Source organism: Pan paniscus, chromosome 5, assembly GCF_029289425.2.
Source record: "Pan paniscus chromosome 5, NHGRI_mPanPan1-v2.0_pri, whole genome shotgun sequence".
Classification (NCBI taxonomy): domain Eukaryota; kingdom Metazoa; phylum Chordata; class Mammalia; order Primates; family Hominidae; genus Pan; species Pan paniscus.
This window is the reverse complement of record NC_073254.2, coordinates 45,652,751-45,675,990: the sequence shown is the minus strand read 5'-3', so window position 1 is coordinate 45,675,990 and position 23,240 is coordinate 45,652,751. Positions and strand designations below refer to the sequence as shown.

The 23,240-nt window shown below is 46.7% G+C and overlaps 1 protein-coding gene across 2 annotated transcripts; it reads left to right on the top strand.

Annotated features, from left to right (window-relative positions):
• Positions 1 to 1,515: 1,515 nt before the first annotated feature.
• On the top strand, positions 1,516 to 2,934 carry C5H6orf15 (chromosome 5 C6orf15 homolog). Of its 2 annotated transcripts, XM_063605070.1 has the most exons (3): positions 1,516 to 1,602; positions 1,800 to 2,507; positions 2,574 to 2,934. In XM_063605070.1, exons 1-3 carry the CDS (start codon positions 1,536 to 1,538, stop codon positions 2,774 to 2,776), a joined length of 978 nt encoding a protein of 325 aa, XP_063461140.1. In that variant the 5' UTR covers positions 1,516 to 1,535; the 3' UTR covers positions 2,777 to 2,934. The 2 variants fall into 2 exon arrangements, with proteins under 2 accessions (XP_063461140.1, XP_063461139.1); XM_063605069.1 differs by having other exon boundaries at positions 1,536 to 1,602; positions 1,800 to 2,776.
• The last annotated feature ends 20,306 nt before the right edge of the window (positions 2,935 to 23,240 follow it).

The following is a 23,240-nucleotide window of genomic DNA, read 5'->3' as shown; positions in this document are numbered from 1 at the left end:
GGGAGAGAAGGCTCTCTGATGTGGTGTTTCCTCGAGTCTCCTGCTGTGCTCCAAATTAAAAGCTTGTGTAAAACTCATGCATGTCATCCAAAAAGGCCTCTGGGCTCCATCCACTGCCAGTTCTGGAGAGGAGCTCTTCACTCCTCCAGTGGTTAAGCCAGCAGGGGCGTGGGGGAGGACACAGCAGTAGAATCAGCCAACAGCTCATGTTTAGACCTTGGGCAGCCAGGGAAGCCTACTCCTGGGGCCTCCCGGAAGCCATGGAGAGAACAAAGCCATTGCATTTTTATAATAAAATTTGCAAACATATTTAAAAGCCAACAAACTGTTAATGAATCTCTACATTCTCATCGCCCAGCTTCAACAAGGATCAAGTCCTGGCCATTTGACAACAGCATTTAAAGGCCCTCCTCTACTGTTACTTGGAAATAGCCACTTTCTCCCAAGGTTTCTTATACTCTATGGCACATCTGACCACCAGTAGCAGGCAGAATGATGTCTTCAACCCCAACACCATCAAAGATGTCCACATCCTAATCCCTGGAACGTGGGAATTAGGTTACATGGCAGAGGGAAATTAAGATTCCAGATGGGATTAGGGTTGCTATTCGGCTGACTTTACAGAGATTATCATGGATTATTCAGGTGGGTCCAGTGTAGTCACCAGGTCCCTTAATGTGGACATGGGAGGCAGAAGAGGAAGTCTGAGTGATACAGTGTAAGAAATGGCTGATTTTGGCTTTGGAGATGGAGGAAGGGGACCATGAGCCAAAGAACACAGGATGCCTCTAGAAGGTGAAAAAGCGGGGAAAGGGATTCTCCCCTGAGGCCCCCAGAAAGAATCACAGCCCTGCTGACACCTTTATTTTAATCCACTGAGACCTGTTTTGGACTTCTGATCTCCAAAACTGTAAAGTAATAAATCCATGTTGTTGTAAGCTATTCGGTTCACGGTAATTTGTCACTGCAGCCGCAGGAATTAGTCAGTATCTCATAAGGATGGCATCCAGGCCCATTTCCCTAGCTAGATCCAGGGTCTCATCTAGGAGCAGCTCCTCAGATGGGGCCACTTCTGCACCCCAGAACTTCCTTCAGGTTGGGGCCAAGGTGAAGGAGATATGAGGATGCACGAGAAAGGGGTGCTGGGAGGAAACAATCCAGCTCCCAAAAAGAAACAAGTGTTTCTGTTGCTGAGAGAGGCAATTAAGAGAGTGGGACCCCAGGGTGGAGGAGGCTGGCTGGGGAGCAGGGCTGGGGAGGCTGGCAACCAGGGATGAGCTGTGAGCCAGGACACCTGGGCCAAGAAGGGGCAGGGAGGTCAAGGAAAGGAGCCAGGGCGGGAGACACCCAGCTTCCTCTGGGACATTCATTCAAGTGACACCTGTTGCCACAGACCGCATTAGGAATGAGGGTGGAATGTGGAGGTTTATTGTCTCCACAACCACTAGCCCAGCCTGTTTCTGCTGTCCCCCACCCCACTACCAGGATAAAGGGCTGGCTGTCTTGGGGCTGAGGGAGATCGGGTGCTGAGCAGGATGCAGGGCCGCGTGGCAGGGAGCTGCGCTCCTCTGGGCCTGCTCCTGGTCTGTCTTCATCTCCCAGGTATGGAGGCCGTGATGCCCTTGGGCAGGAGGGACTGGCGGTCCCCCAGGAAACAGGAATTAAGGAAAGGGGTAAAGGCAGGAGGGTACACATTTAGGTCCCTGAGGGAAAAGGAAGAATAGGCACAGGGGAAGCAAAGGGAACTGGGGACTCGGGGAAGGGAGACCACTGGTTGCTTTATCTTCCCTTTCCCTCAGGCCTCTTTGCCCGGAGCATCGGTGTTGTGGAGGAGAAAGTTTCCCAAAACTTGGGGACCAACTTGCCTCAGCTCGGACAACCTTCCTCCACTGGCCCCTCTAACTCTGAACATCCTCAGCCCGCTCTGGACCCTAGGTCTAATGACTTGGCAAGGGTTCCTCTGAAGCTCAGCGCGCCTCCATCAGATGGCTTCCCACCTGCAGGAGGTTCTGCAGTGCAGAGGTGGCCTCCATCGTGGGGGCTGCCTGCCATGGATTCCTGGCCCCCTGAGGATCCTTGGCAGATGATGGCTGCTGCGGCTGAGGACCGCCTGGGGGAAGCGCTGCCTGAAGAACTCTCTTACCTCTCCAGTGCTGTGGCCCTCGCTCCGGGCAGTGGCCCTTTGCCTGGGGAGTCTTCTCCCGATGCCACAGGCCTCTCACCCGAGGCTTCACTCCTCCACCAGGACTCGGAGTCCAGACGACTGCCCCGTTCTAATTCACTGGGAGCTGGGGGAAAAATCCTTTCCCAACGCCCTCCCTGGTCTCTCATCCACAGGGTTCTGCCTGATCACCCTTGGGGTACCCTGAATCCCAGTGTGTCCTGGGGAGGTGGAGGCCCTGGGACTGGTTGGGGAACGAGGCCCATGCCACACCCTGAGGGAATCTGGGGTATCAATAATCAACCCCCAGGTACCAGCTGGGGAAATATTAATCGCTATCCAGGAGGCAGCTGGGGAAATATTAATCGGTATCCAGGAGACAGCTGGGGGAATAATAATCGGTATCCAGGAGGCAGCTGGGGAAATATTAATCGGTATCCAGGAGGCAGCTGGGGGAATATTAATCGGTATCCAGGAGGCAGCTGGGGGAATATTCATCTATACCCAGGTATCAATAACCCATTTCCTCCCGGAGTTCTCCGCCCTCCTGGCTCTTCTTGGAACATCCCAGCTGGCTTCCCTAATCCTCCAAGCCCTAGGTTGCAGTGGGGCTAGAGCACAATAGAGGGAAACCCAACATTGGGAGTTAGAGTCCTGCTCCCGCCCCTTGCTGTGTGGGCTCAATCCAGGCCCTGTCAGCATGTTTCCAGCACTATCCCCACTTTTCAGTGCCTCCCCTGCTCATCTCCAATAAAATAAAAGCACTTATGGAATTTGCTTCTCCTTGGTTTCTTTGTTTCTGGGCATAAGCTGAAGTGAGTCTGTTCTTTCCTGTTTTCCAGCCATCCCCATGGCCCTCTAGGGGCTCCTGCAGACGCTGTCTTGCTATCCCCATCCTTCGCAAAGGATCAATGCCCAAGTGCTTGAGGGTGGAGCCTCAGTCTCACCCCGGCCAGGTGGGAGAGCTGTTCCAGAATTGTGCTGGAATCTGAAAGGGGGAGGAGGGACAGCAGGACTAATTGAGATGGCACCTGCAGCAGGGGGCAAGGATGAGGTCCCAGAAGGCGACTCCAGGGCCAGGTGGACAGGATTCCTTGCAATTCACAGAAACAGGAAGCCAAAAGTCGCAATGTCTATGCTTCACTTGTCTTTTCTTCCCCGGAAAGTCAAGCTTCTTGGAAGTGGAGATACACTGATCTCCTCCCTTACATGCATCATTTAGCACATTGTGTCCCAGAGAACCACAGACTTTGAACATTTGCTGAGTAAATAGCAGACCTCGATAAAGGAAAAGAGAAAAAGGAGAAAGGAAAGGGAGAAAAAAACCTTGAAGCCAACAATCCCACCTAGGGTGGCATTTGATGCTTTCATTCCCAAGTGATGACACAGTCTCAGCCTTTGGTCACAGTATTGTCTCTCCTGCCCTCCCTTTGGTTTTCCCAGGAGCTCAACATCCTCACACAGGAGTTGGAGTGAGGGCAGCGAAGGGTCAGGCTACAAAAGCACAGAAGAATCAGCAGGTGTGGGTTGGAGGTGATTTCGGTCTGGATTCTCTCTTCCCTGTGCCATGCCTGCAGTGGTCCAGGTGTATGTACTCTGCATCCAGTCAGGTCCCTGGGAATTGGGCAGCTTGTGGGAGGGGAGAAAGGAGTAGGAAAAACACCAGAACTCAAGGGGTAGGGAGCTGCCTGCCTGCCTGCCTGAGTGGCAGATGGGCATTTCTGGAGAAGATGCCCGGTCCCAGCGTCTGCCATAAGGCTCCATCCTACACTAAGAAGTCCTTCCTGGAACACCTTCCTCAGAGCCCACCTTCCCCATCACCAAGCACACTCCCTTCGTCAACACCTCAACCTCCTCACCTGATTCTTTTCCCAGCTTGGACTCTCTTGGTTTCTCCCTGCCCTAGGGCAAGGGGTTCCATGCCTGTTTTCAGCACCTGCCTCTTCCACCAGCCTAAGGTCATTCTATCAAGCCTGGAGTCTCATTTCTCTCTGTCCCTCTTCCTGGTGGCCTCTTCTCCATAGTCATTCCTATTCGCACATTTAAATTTGGTGTCAACAGTCCCCTGCTCTGTTCCCCAGACTCACTAGAGCATAAGCACCACGAGGACAGGGGCTTTGTCTCTTTAGTTCACTGCTGCACCCCCAGCACAAAGAACAGGGTCTGGACCAGGGCAGGCACTCAGCAGGCACGAAGGAATGGCTGATCCTCTCTCTCTGTCCCTCCCCTTCTCTCATCATCTCTCTTCTTCCACTCAATTCCTGAGCCATGCGGCTACACCCAGAGTCTAATCTACACTCCGGCTATAGCCCTCCCAGAGCCTCACTGACATTTTTCAACAACCTCATGAAGCCCTTCTCAGCATTAAAATGCTCTGTGCGTTTCATCATTTAACCTTCATTATTCTCTGTGAGGAAGGCATTATAAGATTTTTGCGGCCAGGCACGGTGGCTCACACCTGTAATCCCAGCACTTTGGGAGAACGAGGCAGGCGGATCACCTGAGGAGTTCGAGACAGCCTAGTCCAACATGGGGAACATGGTGAAACCTCATCTCTACTAAAAACACAAAAATTAGCCAGGCATGGTGCCTGAAATGCCAGCTACTTGGGAGGCTGAGGCTGGAGAATCGCTTGAACCCGGGAGTTGGAGGTTGTAGTGAGCCGAGATCGCGCCACTGCACTCCAGCCTGGGTGACAGAGCGAGACTCCGTCTCAAAAAAAAGAAAAGATTTTTACAGATGGAGGAACTGAGATTTAGAGGGATTAAGCAACTCGCACAGGGTTACAAGTGACAGGGGTGGTGACTCAAACCTCATTTTTCTCATTATCTGTCCAGGGAGTATTCAAGTACAATATGCAATTAACAGAAATAACAACGAACTTTTATTATATTTACATATAGGCCAGGTCCTGGACAAGGTGCTTGCACACACACCCTTCCAGCAAATCCTCACAACAACCCCATTGGGTGGGCACTGCGGGGCACACTGCACAGGGAAGACACTGAGGCCCAGAGAGGATGGGGAGCTGAGGCTCACACACAGGCAACACTGAGCCAGGGCAGTGAAGTTCGTCTGATGCTTGGTGCTGATGGCTCAGGGAAGATGGGCTTTAACAGTGGAGGGTCCCAGGGGGATGTGGCCAGTCCCCTCAGGGTGGTCTTTGGATTAATGTTAGTTGTTGCTTAAAAAGTGGTGGAACTGGGCATGGTGGCTCATGTCTGTAATTTCAGCACTTTGGGAGCTGAGGCAGGAGGATTACTTGAGCCCAGGAATTCTAGACCAGCCTGGGCAACATAGGGAGACCTCATCTCTACAAATAGTAATTAAAAAATTAGCTTGAGCACTTAAAAAAAAAATTAAGAGTAGGCCGGGCATGGTGGCTCACACCTGTAATCCCAGCACTTTGGGAGGCCAAGGCAGGCGGAGACCAGCCTGGTCAATGTGGTGAAACCCCATCTCTACTAAAAATACAAAAATTAGCCAGGCATGGTGTTGCACGCCTGTAATCCCAGCTAGAGGGAAGGCTGAGGTATAAGAATTGCTTGAACTTGGGAGATGGAGGTTGCAGTGAGCCGAGATTGTGCCACTGCACTCCAGCCTGGGCAACAGAGTGAGACTCTGTCTCAAAAAAAAAATCATCATCATAAGAGCAAAAACAAATTAAAAAAATAAAATATTAGCTTGGCATGGTGTTATGCCTGTGGTACCAGCTACTTGGGAGGCTGAGGTGGGAGGATCACCCGAGCCTGGGATGTTGAGGCTGCAGTGAGCCATGATCATTCCACCGCACTCTACCCTGGGTGACAGGGCAAGACTAAAAAGAAAAAAAAGAAAAGAAAAGAAAGGCATCTCACACCTGTAATCCCAGCACTTTGGGAGGCTAAGGAGGGTGGATCACCTGAGCTTAGGAGTTCAAGACCAGCCTGGCCAACATGGTGCTACCCCGTCTCTACTAAAAATAAAAAGTTAGCCAGGTGTGGTGGTGGGCGCCTGTAATCCCAGCTACTCGGGAGACTGAGGCAGGAGAATCGCTTGAACCTGGGAGGCAGAGGTTGCAGTGAGCTGAGATCACACCATTGCACTCCAGCCTGGGTGACAAGAGGGAAACTCCATCTCAGAAAAACAACAACAACAACAACAACAACAAAACCCAAAAACCAAACAACAACAACTACAACAAAAAGAGAGGGAAGGTTTTCAGTAATCTGTGATATGAGAAAGGTCCTAATGTTTGCAACAGGGACTACTGCTGGCATACTGATTTTTACATTTTTATTAGTGGTTAATTAGTGGAAGTGGTGGCTGGAGTAGCAAGTCATTCATTTCTCCTATCCTAGGAGGGCGCTTATCCAGAAGTTAGGAAACAGAGGTTCCCCTTCTGCCACACAACTTTCTGTGCCAGGTCACCTTAGGCAAGTCATTGACCTCTGTGGACCTTCGTTTTCTCATCTGTAACATGGGATGAAAGCAGATGTCCAGCCTCCCTCACATGATTATTAGGAAGTTTAGGTAAGATAATGATAAGGTGCCTTAGAGACTGGAAAACCCTGAACCATCATAAGGGATAGATCCTAATGCGGTGCATTGTCCCAGTGAGGCAGTCCTGGCAGGACCACAGGATAGTTCTTAGTCCCACAGAGGAGGGCTGGTCTGCTGCAGAGGCTGTAGTTGACATCACAGTCGATTGATAAGTTGATGTGATGCTTTGCACTGGGAGTTACACTTGAGAGAATGACTCCAAGATCAAGAGGAAGAGTTGAGTTGGCTTCTCATTTAAATATTTCATCCCTCAAACAAACTGCATTCACTTAGCCATTTGTCAGTAAAAAAGACATTTTTCACTTACACACACACTGTTGGGTGATAATAATAATAGTTTCCTTTATGTATTTACCATGAACTAAATGTTACAAGGTTACTTCAGTTCTTAGAATTCTATGATGTGTATGACGTGCTTACTCTTTTGTTTGTTTGTTTGTTTGTAGAGATGGGGCTCTCGCTTGTTGCCCAGGTTGGTCTTGAACTCCTGGCCTCAAGTGATCCTCCTGCCTTGGCCTTCCAAAGTGCTGGGATTACAGTTATGAGCCACCGTGACCAGCCTAAAGTGAATTAATGTTTGATTCTCTGGCTAGACAAGCCCCACTGTGGAAAGGTGGTAGCAACAAGTTGTGAAATAATTTTGAGACCATTTAGTTCTTCTTGGCCTCAGGATGGCAGTTGTGACTGACGCAGCAGGTGTTTTTTTTCCTCTTTCTTTTTTTTTTTTTTCTTGAGATGGAGTCTCGCTCTGTTGCCAGGCTGGAGTGCAGTGGCGTGATCTCTGCTTACCACAACCTCCGACTCCCTGGTTCAAGCGATTCCCCTGCCTCAGCCTCCCGAGTAGCTGGGATTACAGGCATGTGCCACCATGCCCAGCTAATTTTTGTATTTTTCAGTAGAGACGGGGTTTCCCCATTTTGGCCAGGATGGTCTGATCTCCTGACCTCATGATCCACCCGCCTCAGCCTCCCAAAGTGCTGGGATTACACGCGTGAGCCACCCCGCCCGGCCAGAGGGTTGTTTCTTTAGCACCTCTTCCTCTGTCCCTCCTTTCTCTGAATCCTGTACTTAAATCACTCCCTGGCTACTCAGGACCATAATCCCTCTTGACTCACCCAGTCAAAACCCACTTCTCTTGAGTCTCTCTGTCCACTGTGACATTGTCATACGATGAATTCAGGAGAACTAACTGTGTTCATGATTAATAGGTGCAAAGATGATGAGTCTAGGAAGATAAAATCTATCTGGTATGTTAGTGGCCCCTTAAACATCTGTCACCAGCCTTCAAGCTCAGGTGCCCCTCTCTTTTCCTGGGACACCCTCTCAGTGTCTAAAGGTCGTTAAGGTATTTCTACTTAATGTAATTTTGTTTCTCTTATGAATTTATTGAACAAATAGCATTTAAGCATTAAATATATTCTTCTATTTGTACACTATGTACACAACTAATACATAGACATTTATGGATTTAATAATCCAAACTGATTAAAACACATTATTGATTTTATTTATTTATTTATTTATTCATTTTTTTGAGACGGAGTCTTCTCTGTCACCCAGGCTGGAGTGCAGTGGTGCGATCTCGGCTCACTGCAACCTCTGCCTCCCAGGTTCACGCCATTCTCCTGCCTCAGCCTCCTGAGTAGCTGGGACTACAGGTGCCCACCACCACACCTGGCTAATTTTTCTGTATTTTTAGCAGAGATGGGGTTTCACCGTGTTAGCCAGGATGGTCTTGATCCCCTGACCTTGTGATCCACCCACCTCGGCCTCCCAAAGTGCTGGGATTACAGGCATGAGCCACTGCGCCCGGCCTAAATATTGATTTTAGACTTAAACTCATTTAAGCATTTAATTAAAATCTTTCATTTAGCTGGGCACAGTGGCTCATACCTGTAATCCCAGCACTTTAGGAGGCCGAGGCGGGTGGATCACCTGAGGTCAGGAGTTCGAGACCAGGCTGACCAACATGGTGAAACCCTGTCTCTACTAAAAATATACAAATTAGCTGGGCATGGTGGCAAGCGCCTATAATCCCAGCTACTCAGGAGACTGAGGCAGCAGAATCGCTTGAACCCAGGAGGCGGAGGTTGCAGTGAGCCGAAATCGCACCATTGCACTCCAGCCTGGGCGACAAGAGCAAGACTCCATCTTAAAAAAAAAAAAAAAAATCTTACATTTAATACATAGGATTCTCTTAAATGTCTGAAACCCCCTAAGAAGCAAATGCATTTTTTTTTTTTTGAGATGGATTTTCGCTCGTTGCCCAGGCTGTAGTGCAATGGCGCGATGTCAGCTCACTGCAACCTCTGCCTCCCAGGTTCAAGCAATTCTCCTGCCTCAGCCTCCCAAGTAGCTGGGATTACACGTGTGCACTACCATGCCCGGCTAATTTTTTATTTTTAGTAGAGATGGGGTTTCACCATGTTGGTCAGGCTGGTTTTGAACTCCTGACCTCAGGTCATCCACTCGCCTTGGCCTCCCAAACTGCTGAGATTACAGGTGTGAGCCACTGCACCTGGCCTACGAATGCAATTATTATTATTGTTTTATTTTTATTTTTTGGAGACAGAGTCTTCCTCTATCACCCAGGCTGAAGTGGAGTGGCACCATCAGGGCTCACTGCAGCCTCAACCTCCTGAGCTCAAGGAGTCCTCCCACCTCAGCCTTCCAAGTAGCTGGGACAACAGGTCTGCACCACTGCACCTGGATAATTTTTAAATTTTTATAGAGATGGGGTCCCACTATGTTGCTCAGACTGATCTTGAACTCCTGGCCTCAAATGATCCTCCCACCTCAGCCTCCTAAAGTGCTGGGATTACAGGCATGAGCCACTGTGCCCAGCCTGGAACACTAACATTTAACAACTATCTGCACACAGAGAAGCATCATCACAAGAACCAAAAATCAGGTGAGAAATCACAGTAACTGGATTTAACTTCATATCACTAAAGGAGACATTGAGGAGGGCAGGAGAGACAGTCTTGAATTGTGATGCCCCTTCCGTCCTCCCTGGCAGTGTCCCTGCAGCGTGGAAAGAGAGTCTTTGCATTTTGGGGAGGGAGGGCATGGGGTGGGGGACTTTATATTGAACTCACTGCTGCACTGTCATAGCGGAGAGCAAAGTCATGCTGGGATCGACCGGCACCTGCATGTGGAGGGGGCATCTGGACCAGCCCTAGCCAGAGGGAAATCACCTGTCCCAGTGGTTGGAACTTGAGTTTCTCGGCAAGCCTCACCACCATGGGCCAAAGTGCTCTGGTGTCCTAGGTAAACTTGAAAGGTAGTCTAGGCTGGATGCGGTGGCTCACACCTATAATCCCAGCACTTGGGGAAGCTGAGGCAGGAGGGACACTTGAGCCCAGGAGTCTGAGACCAGCCTGGGCCACATAAGGAGGCCATATTTCTACAAAAGAAAAAAAAGAAAAGGCAGTCTAGGACACAAGGACTGCAATTCCTAGACAACTCCTAGTGCTTGGCTGGACTTACAGCCAATGGACTAGGGTTGCACTTGACCTAGGTAGACACCAGCCAGTATGGCTAAGGGAGGGCTTGTGCCACCCCTTCTCCAATCCCAGGCAGTGCAGCTCCTAGCAACGAAAGTGACTCCTTCCCTCTGCTTAAGGAGAGACGAGCAACGGGTAAAGAGGACTTGGTCTTGCATCTTGGATACCAGCTCAGCCACAGTAGGATAGGGCACTGGGCCGAGTCATGAGGCCCCCATTCCAGGCCCTAACTCCCAGATGTCATTTTTAGACACACCTGGGCCAAAAGGGAAGCTGCTGCCTTGAAGAGAAGGGCCCAGTACTTGCAGGATTCATCACCTGCTGACTAAAGAGCCCTTGGGCCCTGAATAACTAGCAGCAATAACCAGGTAGTACACTGTGGGCCTTGGGTAAGACTCTGAGACATGCTGTCTTCAGCAGTGACCCAGCACATTCCCAGCTATGGTGGCTATGGTGAAAGACTCCTGCAGTTTGAGAAAAGCAGAAGGAAAAGTAAAGGGGACTTTGTCTTGTACCTTAGGCACCAGCTCAACCATGGTAGGGCAGAGCAACAAGCAGTCTCTTGGAGTCCCCAAGTCTAGGTGTAGATTCTGTCCTGGACCTGCCCCTCTGGCTCAGGGCAGGTCCAGAGGGGAGCCTGCTGCCCTGAAAGGTAAGTCCCAGGCTTGGCAACATTCACCACAAGCTGATGGAAGAGTCTTTGGGCTTTAATTTTAATTTTAATTTTTTCGAGACGGAGTCTTGCTGTCACCCAGACTGGAGTGCAGTGGCACCAACTGGGCTCACTGTAACCTCCGTCTCCTGGGTTCAAGAGGTTCTCCTGCCTCAGCCTCCCAAGAAGCTGAGATTACAGGCACCCACCACCACACCTGGCTAATTTTTGTATTTTTAGTAGAGACAGTGTTTCACCATGTTGGTCAGGCTGATCTTGACCTCCTGACCTCAAGTGATCCACCTGCCTCGGCCTCCCAAAGTGCTGGGATTACAGGCGTGAGCCACCACAGCCGGCCACCTTTGGGCTTTAAGTGAACATTGGTGGTGGACTGGCAGAATTGCTGTGGACTGGTGGTGGTGGTTGCCATAGGGAGAGGCTCCTCTGCCTAAGGAAAGGGGAGGGATGAGTGGTAGGGACTTTGTATTGTGGTGTGAGCGCCCGCTTAGCCACAGTAGAACAGAACATCAGGTAAATTACCAAAGTTTTTGACTCCAATCCCTGGCTCCCAGACAGCATCTCTGGACAAGCTCTTAGCCTAGAGGAACTTGTTGCCCTGAAGGGAAGGCCCTGGCAAAGACCCAGTGCTGGGCTGGCTTCAAATCTGACCCAGTGCAGTCCCAGTGATGGCCACAGGGGTGCTTGTGTCACCACACCCCCAGCTTCAGGTGGCTCAGCAAGAGAGAGCGAGAGACTGTATGTTTGGGAGAAAGTAAGCAAAAAGAACAAGAGTCTATGCCTGATAATCCAGAAAGTTCTTCCAGCTCTTACCCAAGACCACCAAGGCAGTACTTCTAAGAGTCTGCAAAACCACAGCATTATTGGGTTTCCCAAGAAGGACAGGCACAAACAAGCCCAGGGCTGTGAAGACTACAATAAATACCTAACTCTTCAATGCCCAGATACCGACAAATGCCTATAAGCATCAATACCATCATGACCTCATCAAATGAACTAGATAGGCTATCAGGGACCAATCCTGGAGAAAAAGAGATATATGATCTTTCAGATAGATATTCAAAATAGATGTTTTGATGAAACTAAAAGAAATTCAAGGGCCAGGTACGGTGGCTCCTGCCTGAAATCCCAGCACTTTGGGAGGCCGAGGAGGGCGGATCGCGAGATCAGGGGATCGAGACCATCCTGGCTAACATGGTAAAACCCCATTTCTACTAAAAATACAAAAAATTAGCCGGGCATGGTGGCACATGCCTGCAGTCCCAGCTACTCAGGAGGCTGAGGCAGGAGAATCCCTTGAACTCAGGAAGCGGGGGTTGCAGTGAGCCGAGATCACGCCACCGCACTCCAGCTTGGGTAACAGAGTGATACTCCATCCCAAAAAAAAAAAAAAAAAAAAAAAACTCAAGATAGCATAGAGAAAGAATTCAGAATCTATCAGATAAATTTAACAAGGAGATTGAAATAATTAAAAAGAATCAGGCGGAAATTCTGTAGTTGAAAAATACAATGGACATGCTGAGGAATGTTCGACTCTTTTGAAAATTTTTTTTCTTTTTTCTTTTTCCTTTTTCCGTTTCTTTCTTTCTTTTTTTTTGTCGGGGGGACAGAGTCTTACTCTGTTACCCAGGCTGGAGTGCAGTGGCACAATTTCAGTTCACTGCAACCTCCGTCTCCTGGGTTCAAGAGGTTCTCCAGCCTCCGCCTCCCGAGTAGCTGGGATTACAGATGCCAACCACCACGCCTGGCTAATTTTTGTATTTTTAGTAGAGATAGGGTTTTGCTGTGTTGGCCAGGCTGATTTCAAACTCCTGATCTCAGTTGATCCGCCTGCCTTGGCCTTTCAAAGTGCTTGGATTTCAGGTGTGACCCACTGTGCCCAGCCTTTTTAAAATTGTATTTGTTTTAATCTTTCAGAAAAGACAGAATCTCTGAATTGTAGAATTAATCAAGCAGAAGAATTAGTGAGCCTGAAGCCAGGCTCCTTGAAAATACAGAGTCAGAGGAGACAAAAGAAAAAATAATAAAAAACAATGAAGCATGCCTAAAAGATCTAGAAAACAGCCTCAAAAGGGCAAATCTAAGAGTTATTGGCTTTAAAGAGGAGGTACAGAAGAGATAGAGGTAGAAAGTTTATTCAGAGAAATAACAGAATTTCCCAAACCTATGGAAAGATATCAACATTCAAATACAAGAAGGTTATAGAATGCCAGGCAGATTAAACTCAAAGACTACCTCAAGGCATTTAATGATCAAACTCCCAAAGCGTCAATAAGTCTGGCAGCAGATTTTTCAGTGGAAGCCTTACAGGCCAGGAGACAGTGGCATGACGTATTTCAAGTGCTGAAGGAAAAAAACTTTTACCCTACAATAGTATATCCAGTGAAAATATCCTTCAAGCATAAAGGAGAAATAAAGACTTTTCCAGACAAACAAAAGCTGAGGGATTTCATCAACACCAGACCTGTCTGACAAGAAATGCTAAAGGGAGCTCTTTAATCTGAAAGAAAAGGATGTTAATGAATGAGAATAAATCTCATTACAAAACTCACTGGTAATAGCAAGTATACAGAAAAACACAGAATAGTATAACAATTTAATGGTGGTAGGTAAACTACTCCTGTCTTAAAGTAGAAAGACTAAATGATGAACCAATAGAAAATAATAACTATAGTTTACTGCAGCACTGTTCACAATAGCCAAGATTTGGAAGCAACTAAAGTGTCCATCAACAGATGAATGGATAAAGAAAATGTACATATACGTAATGGAGTACTATTCAGCCATAAAAAGAATGGTATCTTGTCATTTGCAACAATATGGATGGAATTGGAGGTCATTATGTTAGATGAAATAAGCCAGGCATAGAAAGACAAACAGCACATGTTCTCACTTATTTGTGGGATCTAAAATCAAAACAATTGAACTCATGGACAGAGACAGTAGAAGGATGGTTACCAAACGCTGGGAAGAGTAGAGGGGCTATGGGGGACACGTGGGGATGGTTAATGGGACAAAAAAAATAGTTAGAAAGCATGAATAAGACCTGGTATTTGATAGCACAATAGGAGGACTACAGTCAATAATAACTTTTTTTTTCTTTTTTTTGGATGGAATCTCCCTCTGTTGCCCAGGCTGGAATATAGTGGCAACTTCTCAGCTCATTGCAGCCTCCACCTCCTGGGCTCCAATGATTCTCCTGCCTCAGCCTCCCGGGTAGCTGGGATTACAGGCACGCACCAACACCCCTGGCTAATTTTTGTATTTTTTGGAATGATGGGGTTTCACCATGTTGGCCAGGCTAATCTCAAACTCCGGGCCTCAGGTGATCCGCCCGCCTCGGCCTCTCAAAGTGTTAGGAGTATAGGCATGAGCCACTGTGCCCAGCTGATAATAACTTAATTGTACATTTAAAAATAACTACAAGAGTATAATTGCATTGTTTGTAACACAAAGGATAAATGCTTGAAAGGATGGATACCCAATTTTCCATGATGTGATTATGACACACTGCATGCCTGCACGAAAATATCTCATGTACCCCATAAACATATATACCTACAACGTACTCACAAAATTTAAAAATCATTAATAAAATAATAAAATGAGGCTGGGCATGGTGGCTCACTCCTGTAATCCCAGCACTTTGGGAGGCCGAGGCAGGCGGATCACCTGAGGTTGGGAGTTCAAGACCAGTCTGACCAACATGCAGAAACCCCATCTCTACTAAAAATACAAAATTAGCCGGGTGTGGTGGTGCATGCCTATAGTCCCAGCTACTCGGGAGGCTGAGGCAGGAGAATCGCTTGAAGCCAGGAGGCGGAAGGTTGCAGTGAGCCAAGATTGCGCCATTGCACTCCAGCCTGGGCGACAAGAGAGAAACTCTGTCTCAAAATAAATAAATAAATAAATAATAATAAAATGAAATAAAAATAAATAAATGTACAAAACCAGGGAGTAGTTTTTAGTATACTCATGGAGTTACAAAACCAACACCATAATCAATTTCAGAACATTTTCATCAACCCCAAAAGAAAGCCCAAACCCATGAGCAGTCACTCCCAATCTCCTCGCAACCCTCCCCTACTCCACCCCAGCCCTAAGCAGCCACTCATCTACTTTTTGTCTCTAAGGACTTACCTATTCTGTACATTTCATATAAATGGAATAATACAACATGAGGTCGTTTTGACTGGCTTCTTTCATTTAGCACAACGTGTTCAAGGTTCATCCATGTTGTAGCACATATCAGTACTTTATTTCTTTTTATTTTCAAATTCATTTTTATTCTAGTGTATGGCTGTATATATCACATTTTATTTTCCATTCATCAGTTGATGGACATTTAGGCCATTTCCATTTTTTATTGTTGTTGTTGTTGTTTGGCTATTATGAATAATGCTGCTATGAACATTTGTGAACAAGTTCTTGTGTAGACATAGATTTTCATTTTTCTGGTCTATAAACCTAGAAGTAGGATTGCTGAGTCATACAGTAACTCCATGTTCAACCTTTGGAGGAATGGTCAGACTGTTTTCCAAAGTGCTGTACCATTTCACTGTCCAACAGCTGTGTATGAGAGTGCCAATTTTTCCACACCCTTGCCAACACTTATTATCTCTCTTTTTACTATAGCCAGCCTAGTGGGTGTGAAATTATATCTCACTGAGGAATATAACTGTTTTTAGTTAGGTACACATCTTTTACATAAATTTTAGAATTTTGCGGGCCAAGCACAGTGGCTCACACCTGTAATCCCAGCACTTTGGTAGGCTGAGGAGAATGGATCACCTGAGGTCAGGAGTTCAAGACCAGTCTGGCCAACATGGCAAAACCCTGTCTCTACTGAAAAAACAAAAATTAGCCGGGCATGGTGGCACATGCCTGTAATCCCAGCTAGTCGGAAGGTTGAGGCATGAGAATCGCTTGAACCCAGGAGGCGGAGGTTGCAGTGAGCCGAGATCACGCCATTGCACTCCAACCTGGGTGACAGAGGGAGACTTCGTATCAAAAAACAAAAACAAAAAAAACCCCAAGAATCTCACAACATATTATTTTCTCCCCCTAATATAACACACTTCAATAATCTCTCTTGACCATTATTACATAATGAATTTTTCTCTCATTATGATATACTGACTTGATCTGTTAGCAGTATTAAATCTTATGCATATCTTATTTGTATTCTATTATAACTAGTAGGGGAATTTAAATATTCAATATTCTAGAAGATGAAGAATTCGGTTGACTTGGTTAGCTCTTCTTTTTAGTGATATTTTTGGTTAATTTATTGTCTTGGTACCTACTATTGAAACTCCCTTCTCTTTCATTATTGCCTCTGACATCATCTCATGTCAGACGTTCTTATTTCTGCTAACGTTCATATTTACAGCAGGGCTGTTACTGGCGGTGAATCCGTAGGTGTCTGCAGCAACCTCAATTCTTACCTCCTCAGAATAAAGAATTTGACTGAGGGGCATAAGGCAGAAGGAGACAACGAGGCAAGTTTTAGAGCAGGAGTGAAAGTTTATTAAAAGGCTTTAGAGCAGGAAGGAAAGTACATTTGGAAGAGGGCCAAGTGGACGACTTTAGAGATCAAGTGTGTGGTTTGATCTTTTGACTTGGGTTTTTTTTTGTTTGTTTTTTGTTTTTTTTTTTTGAGATGGAGTCTCTCCCTGTCACCCAGGCTGGAGTGCAGTGGTGCAATCTTGGCTCACTGCAACCTCCACCTCCCGGGTTCAAGCGATTCTCCTGCCTCAGCCTCCCAAGTAGCTAGGATTACAGGTGTGCACCACCAAGCCTGGCTAATTTTTGTATTTTTAGTAGAGACGGGGTTTCACCATGTTGGACAGGCTGATCTCAAACTCCTAATCTCAGGTGATCTGCCAACCTTGGCCTCCCAAAGTGCTGGGATTACAGGTGTGCCACTGCACCCGGCCTGACTTGAGGTTTTATACATTGCATGCTTCGGGGGTCTTGGTGTTCCTTCTCCCTTGATTCTTCCCTTGGGCTGGGCTGTCCATATGTGCAGTGGTCTGCCAGCCCTTGGAAAGGTCTGCATGCACAGTGTGTTTACTGGAGTTGTACGCATGCTCACTTGAGGCGTTCTTCCCTTGCCAGTCTAAAATTCCTAGAGGAAGGACATACACCAGTTAAACTCCACAGTTTTGCCTCTTAGTGAGCATGCTTGAGTCCACTCGCCCAACTCCTGAGATCTTATCAGGAAGCTGCTGATCACCAGTTTCAGGTTTTTTCTATGTATTGGGAGCTGCCTGTCCCTGGCGCCAGCTGCTACCAGTTATTATTTTAGAGAAACAGTTAATAACCACCTGGCCATCACCTGATGCTCGCCTGACATTCCTGGTGGGTGTGTGTGGCAGGAAGCCCTCCCCTGCTCTGCTCGTGCCTGACTAGCTGCCTACTATAACAGGGCTACTTGGCTTTCTCAGCATTCTCTGTGGGTTTTCTGCTTACACAGACAAAAGCAAGCACCTATCTTTGCTTTATAAACAGACACATAATTAATAGAAGAGACAAAAATGAATAGTTCCCTTTTTATCAAAATAAAATTTTAAAACTCAATTCTTCTCTATTACAGTCATCTTTTGTGCCCTTTATGTGAATTTTTATCTGTTATTATCGTGATTTCATGGCCTGCCACAGATTCAATTTACTTCAATTAACCATAATTATCATTCCTCCCCCCATCTTCTTTCTTTCGTGCCCGACTGTCAACTTGAACAATGGGAGCTCTTTGAAGTTGGCTCCTTTGTCTTTTTAAGCACTGTCCTTGACTTACTTTCTTTCCTTCCTTCCCTCCTTCCTTCCTTCTTTCCTTCCTTCCTTCTCTCTCTCTCTCTTTCTTTTCTTTCTTTTTTGAGACAGGGTCTCACTGTTGCCCAGGTTGGAGTGGCACAGTCACAGCTCACTGCAGTCTTGACCTTCCCAGCATCAGATGATCCTCTCATTTCAGCCTCCCACATAGCTGGGACTACAGGCATGCATCACCATGCCCAGCTACTTTTTGTATTTTTTGTAGAGATGGGGTTTCGCCACGTTGCCTAGGCTGGTCTTGAACCCCTGTGCTCAAGTTATCTGTCCATCTCGGCCTCCCAAAGTGCTGGGATTACAGGCATGAGCCACGTGCCCAGCCTGTCCTTCACATTCTTGAAGTCATCCTTGCTCTATGGCAACAACAGAACATTCAAGTCCTGTCCTGATTCTTTCCTTCTCTGAGACATGGAATCAGTTGTCACCTAAGCCTTGCATTCTAAGGGGTCCTAGTTTCTATAAATGAAGAACAGTATTTGAAACCAAAGTCTAGGTCCTGGGGTTCCACATGACAGCTAGTGACAAAACTACTACCTCCTCTGTTGGCCACTTTTTTGTTTGTTTGTTTGTTTGTTTGTTTAAGACAGAGTCTTGCTGTGTTGCCAGGCTGGAGTGCAATGGTGCCATCTTGGCTTAGTGAAACCTCAACCTCCCAGGCTCAAGCAATCCTCCCACCTCAGCCTCCCGAGTAGCTAGGACTACAAGTGCACCACCATGCCTGGCTAATTTTTTTTTTTTTTTTTTTTTTTAAATAGAGACAGGGTTTCGCCATGTTGCCCAGGCTGGTCTCAAACTCCTGGGCTGAAGCCATCTGCCCATCTCAGCCTCCCAAAATGCTGGGATTACAAGTGTGATCCACTGTGCCTGGCCCATAGTTGGCCACTTTTTAAGATAGACGTTAATGTCAAATTTGCTAACTTAACATGCTGTTTGTTGTATCCTACTTGTATTAGAGAAAGCAGGGTAGACTCATCATGAAAACTTTCCACATCACTGAGAGACAATGAAGGGACCATACCCAGGTTTATGCAGGAATGAAGTGAAGGAACATGTGGAAGTTAAAGTCAGTGTAGGGAAGGCTGGAGAGTGTGAATTGGGCAACACTCCACATAAGGTGAGGTCAGCTGGGAAACCAGTCCACTGTAGAGATTTTGAAGTCATAAGTTTGAGATAAGGTGAAGTGCTCAGTGATTTTTCCACCTGTTATTTTTACCTAACAAAGACCTGTTTGAGCTATAGTCATTCAGGATGTGACCATGTGTCCCCCACCCCCAAAAGATATGCTGAAATCTTAATCCCTGGTACCTCAGAATGTGATCTGATTAGGAAATAGGGTCTTTATAGAGTTAATCAAGTTAAAATGAGGTCATTAGGGTGAGCCTTAATCCAATAGAATTTGAGTGGAGCCTGGAGCATCTGCAGGACCCAAGAAAGTGACCACAGAGAGGGGCCAAGGGGTGGGGGTGCTGGTGCTGACACTGCAGAGCCTTCTAGGCCTTCTTAGGGATTTGGCGTTTTATCTGTATCTGAAGAACTAGGGTTGCACTGATGGCAAGCCAAGATGCATTGTGTTTGCTAGGGGCTGCCAAGTTGCCAAGAGAGGAAATGACTCTGCAGATGGTGCTGCAGGGCCTGGCACAGGGCGAGTTTCCTGCATGAGGGAGGTGCTTTTATTTAATTGTTAAATTTGTTTCCTGTTTATGCCCTTCTTTCTCATATGGGGATGCTCATGGCCTCCTGCCTGGGTGGTGACAGCACTCTCCTAATTGGCCTCATACCCACAGGCTCTGCATCCTCCAGCCCATCCTATAAGTCAGCTCATCAGACCTCTACCCTGCTCAGGTACTGGCTGGGTGCAGAGCCTGCAGCTTGCACAGAAGGTCGTTCTTGTGCAGCTGACTGCCCCTCCAGGCTCTGTCTGTCTCTTGTCCTCACCCTCACCCCTGCTCCTGCTCTCTGCCGGGCAGACACCACTGGTGGAACTCATGAACATTTGCAGAACTAATGACTGAAGGCACCAGGGCCCTGGCAGCCACCCCACCCTGCACGCAACTGGAGCTCTTCACCACTCTGCACTTTGGTTCTGTGATTTGCCCACCTCCTCTTTCTCTGCCTGTTAAATGGAACATTCATTTGCTACATTCCAGTTCCAGAAGCTTTTAACAAAACCCAGGGAATCCTAGAAGGGTACAGTAAGAGGAACGGAAAGAGGAAAGAAGTTAAAATGTATTTGGTGGCCAGACGCAGTGGCTCATGCCTGTAATCCCAGCACTTTGGGAGGCCGAGGTGGGCGGATCACTTGAGATCAGGAATTCAAGACCAGCCTGGTCAACATGGCAAAACCCCATCTCTACTAAAAATATAAAAATTAGCTGGGCGTAGTGGCGGGCAACTGTAATCCTAGCTACTCGGAAAGCTGAGGCACGAGAATCACTTGAACCCCAGAGGCAGATGTTGCAGTGAGCTGAGATCGCACTACTGCACTCTAGCCTGGGTGACAGAGTGAGACTCCAATTTCAAAAATAAATAAATAAATAAATAAGTGTGTTTGGTTCAGGGGAAAGACTAAAGCTACTGAATAACCTTTGATGTTAAATAAAATTATAGCTTTAAATAGATGTAAGGGAAATCATGAATTAGACTAGAACTAAAGATGCATGTTTTAAACTACTGGAAGGGCTGAAACAATAACATAGAGAGCAACCCTTTCGGTGAAAATCAGGGGAAAAAATAATACTCAGAAAAAATAAAGTAATATAGACATAAAAGCTTATCTCTTTTTTAAACAGAGTGTTTGTGTTCCATGAAACTGCTGGTGATAATTTTTAAAAAGTGTATTTATGGAGAAAGTTCTGATGAGATGTTATTTCGGCGGTTATTCCTTGGTGGTAGAAGCTTTTCAGGACTTTTCAACTTTGTACTTTGTACTTTTACAAAGACCTGTATAGTACTAGGTTTATAATAAAAACAAAACAAACACAAAAGCCCATTCATCTGCAAACAACTCATTGTTCAAGTCTTTCCTGACCCTCCCACTGAACTCCCAGGCTGGTGGTGACTTTCTCATGACATTGAAGGACATTGAATAATTATAGTTATAACTACTGTAACTAATGGGCCCAGCACTAAGCTCTCTAAGCCTCATCTTCCTTATCTGTAAAGTGGGGATAGTCAGAGTTCCCATGTGATAGGGTTGTTGAGATGACTCAACCAAATATTTGTATATGAAATTCTTAGCATCGTGTCTGGCACGATAAGAACTCAATAACAATTTGCTGTTGTTACCATTATTATTATAATTTATTTTATGTTATTTTTTGAGTGACAGAGTGTCACTCTGTCCCCCAGGCTAGAGTGCAGTGGCACGATCTTGGCTGACTGCAACCTCCACCTGCTGGCTTCAAAGGATTCTCCTGCCTTAGCCTCCTGAGTAGCTGGGAATACGCCCCCGGTTAATTTTTTTTTTTTTTTTTTTTTTTTTTTTGAGACTCGCTCTGTCACCTAGAGTGCAGTGGTGCGATCTCGGCTCACTGCAACATACGCCTCCCAAGTTCAAGCGATTCTCCTGCCTCAGACTCCCGAATAGCTGGGATTACAGGCGTCCGCCATCATGCCCAACTAATTTTTGTATTTTTAGTAGAGATGGGGTTTCACCATGCTGGCCAGGCTGGTCTTGAACTCCTGACTTCAGGTGATCCGCCCACCTCAGCCTCCCAAAGTGTTGGGATTACAGGTGTGAGCCACCGTGCCCAGCCTAATTTTTGTATTTTTAGAAGAGACGGGGGTCTCACCATGTTGACCAGGCTGGTCTAGAACTCCTGACCTCAGGTGATCTGCCCACCTTGGCCTCCAAAAGTGCTGGGATTACAGGTGTGAGCCACTGCACCCAGCCTCTAACTTACTTTAATTCCAAACATCCTTCCAAGGTAGGCATTATGAGCTTTATAAATGATGAAAATATGGCTCAGAGAGGTTAAGTAATTTGCCTAAAGTCACACAGCTAGTAAAGGGTTTCCTGGGACATTACATGAAAGTTAATCACCTACGAATGAAAGCTGTGGGGAATCTGTGCACAGTGAATGAGAGGCACTAACTAGAAAAGACACTGTAGATAGTGCTAAGGAAATTGGGGAGTAAATAAATCCAATCAAAGGGAGCCCAGGGGAAGCATGCATGGATAAAGACTAGACCTAAGGAAGCAAAAATCAAATCCATGGTACTAGGCGCCAACTGAAGAATGTGGATGCAGAAGAGGGTGGCCTTTATGGAATCTAGGAAAGTGGGGCTCAAGGGACAAGAATCGTGAGCTGTTTAGTCATTGTTCCCTGCAGGGGAACATGCAGACAGGTATGTTCTGGCCATGAGTATTCTGTTGTAACCTATTTTAATTTTATTTTCTTAATTTTCTTTAATAGAGACAGGGTCTGGTATGTTACCCAGGCTGATCTCCTGGGCTCAAGCGATTCTCCCACCTCAGCCTCCCTAAGAGATTGCAGGCATAAGCCACCACGCCCAGCCATAACCTACTTTTAATCAGCAGCTTCAAAATGGCTGTGACATCAAGTGTATAATAACATTGAACTCACAGTCATGCTCTACATATCAAAAGATGGGTGGAGAGAGACTTCTTCTGTCAGTTTGATGGAAGAATATGTCTGCCATCTATTTCATGTACACTAGAATTCATCCCTGGATTAAGCCAGACCAGTGGCATGGACACACAGCATGGGACTGCACTGATCTGACTGATTCTGCCGGAACGTGGTGCCACCAGCTGTAACAGGAACACTGAAGAAATGAATAAATCCTATGAAAACTTGTATTTATGGCAGTGGTGTGGTTGAGATGTTGTTCACTTTATCACACCCCTTCTGGTCAAGGGAGACCAGAAGAAAACTGCTTCCTGGTCTCAGGGAAGGAATAGTTGTGCTACTGTTGCGGGACTTTTCCTTAGTTCAGCTAAAGACGGGTTCTTTGTCCCACGGCCACGAAAATTCAGGCTCGCAGACAATTTGAATGGTGAATGAGACGGGTTTTATTGGATGAAAAGGAAGAAAACGGAGAAACAGGGACTGTCGCTAGGCCAGAGTCCCTGCTAGAGCGCTTCCCACCCGCCATTCAAATCCCAGGATCCACACACTAAGAAGAGGGGCCAGGCTGCTCCCTGCTGCAAAGGCCGCAAACTTCCTGAGGCTCCACCTCAGTGGGCAGGCTGGTTGGCATTTCTCCAGGGAGCCCCTCCCACCTGGCTGTCTCACTACTTCTGAGACTTTGGTCTCTCTACCTTGTGGACCCTGGAAGCCATGTGATGATTGTGTTTCCCTCTTTGAATTGGCTTCTAGAGAGCTCAGTTCCAAACCTGCGACACCCACCCCCAGCACAGCATGATGTTTATAGTAATCTTACTGGTTTTATCTGATTTTTCTAACTCTTTACTTGCCTTCGTATTTTTTTTTCTTTTTCTTAGAGATTTTGGGGTCTCACTCATAGCTCACTGCAGCTTCAAACTCCTGGGCTCAAGTGATCCTCC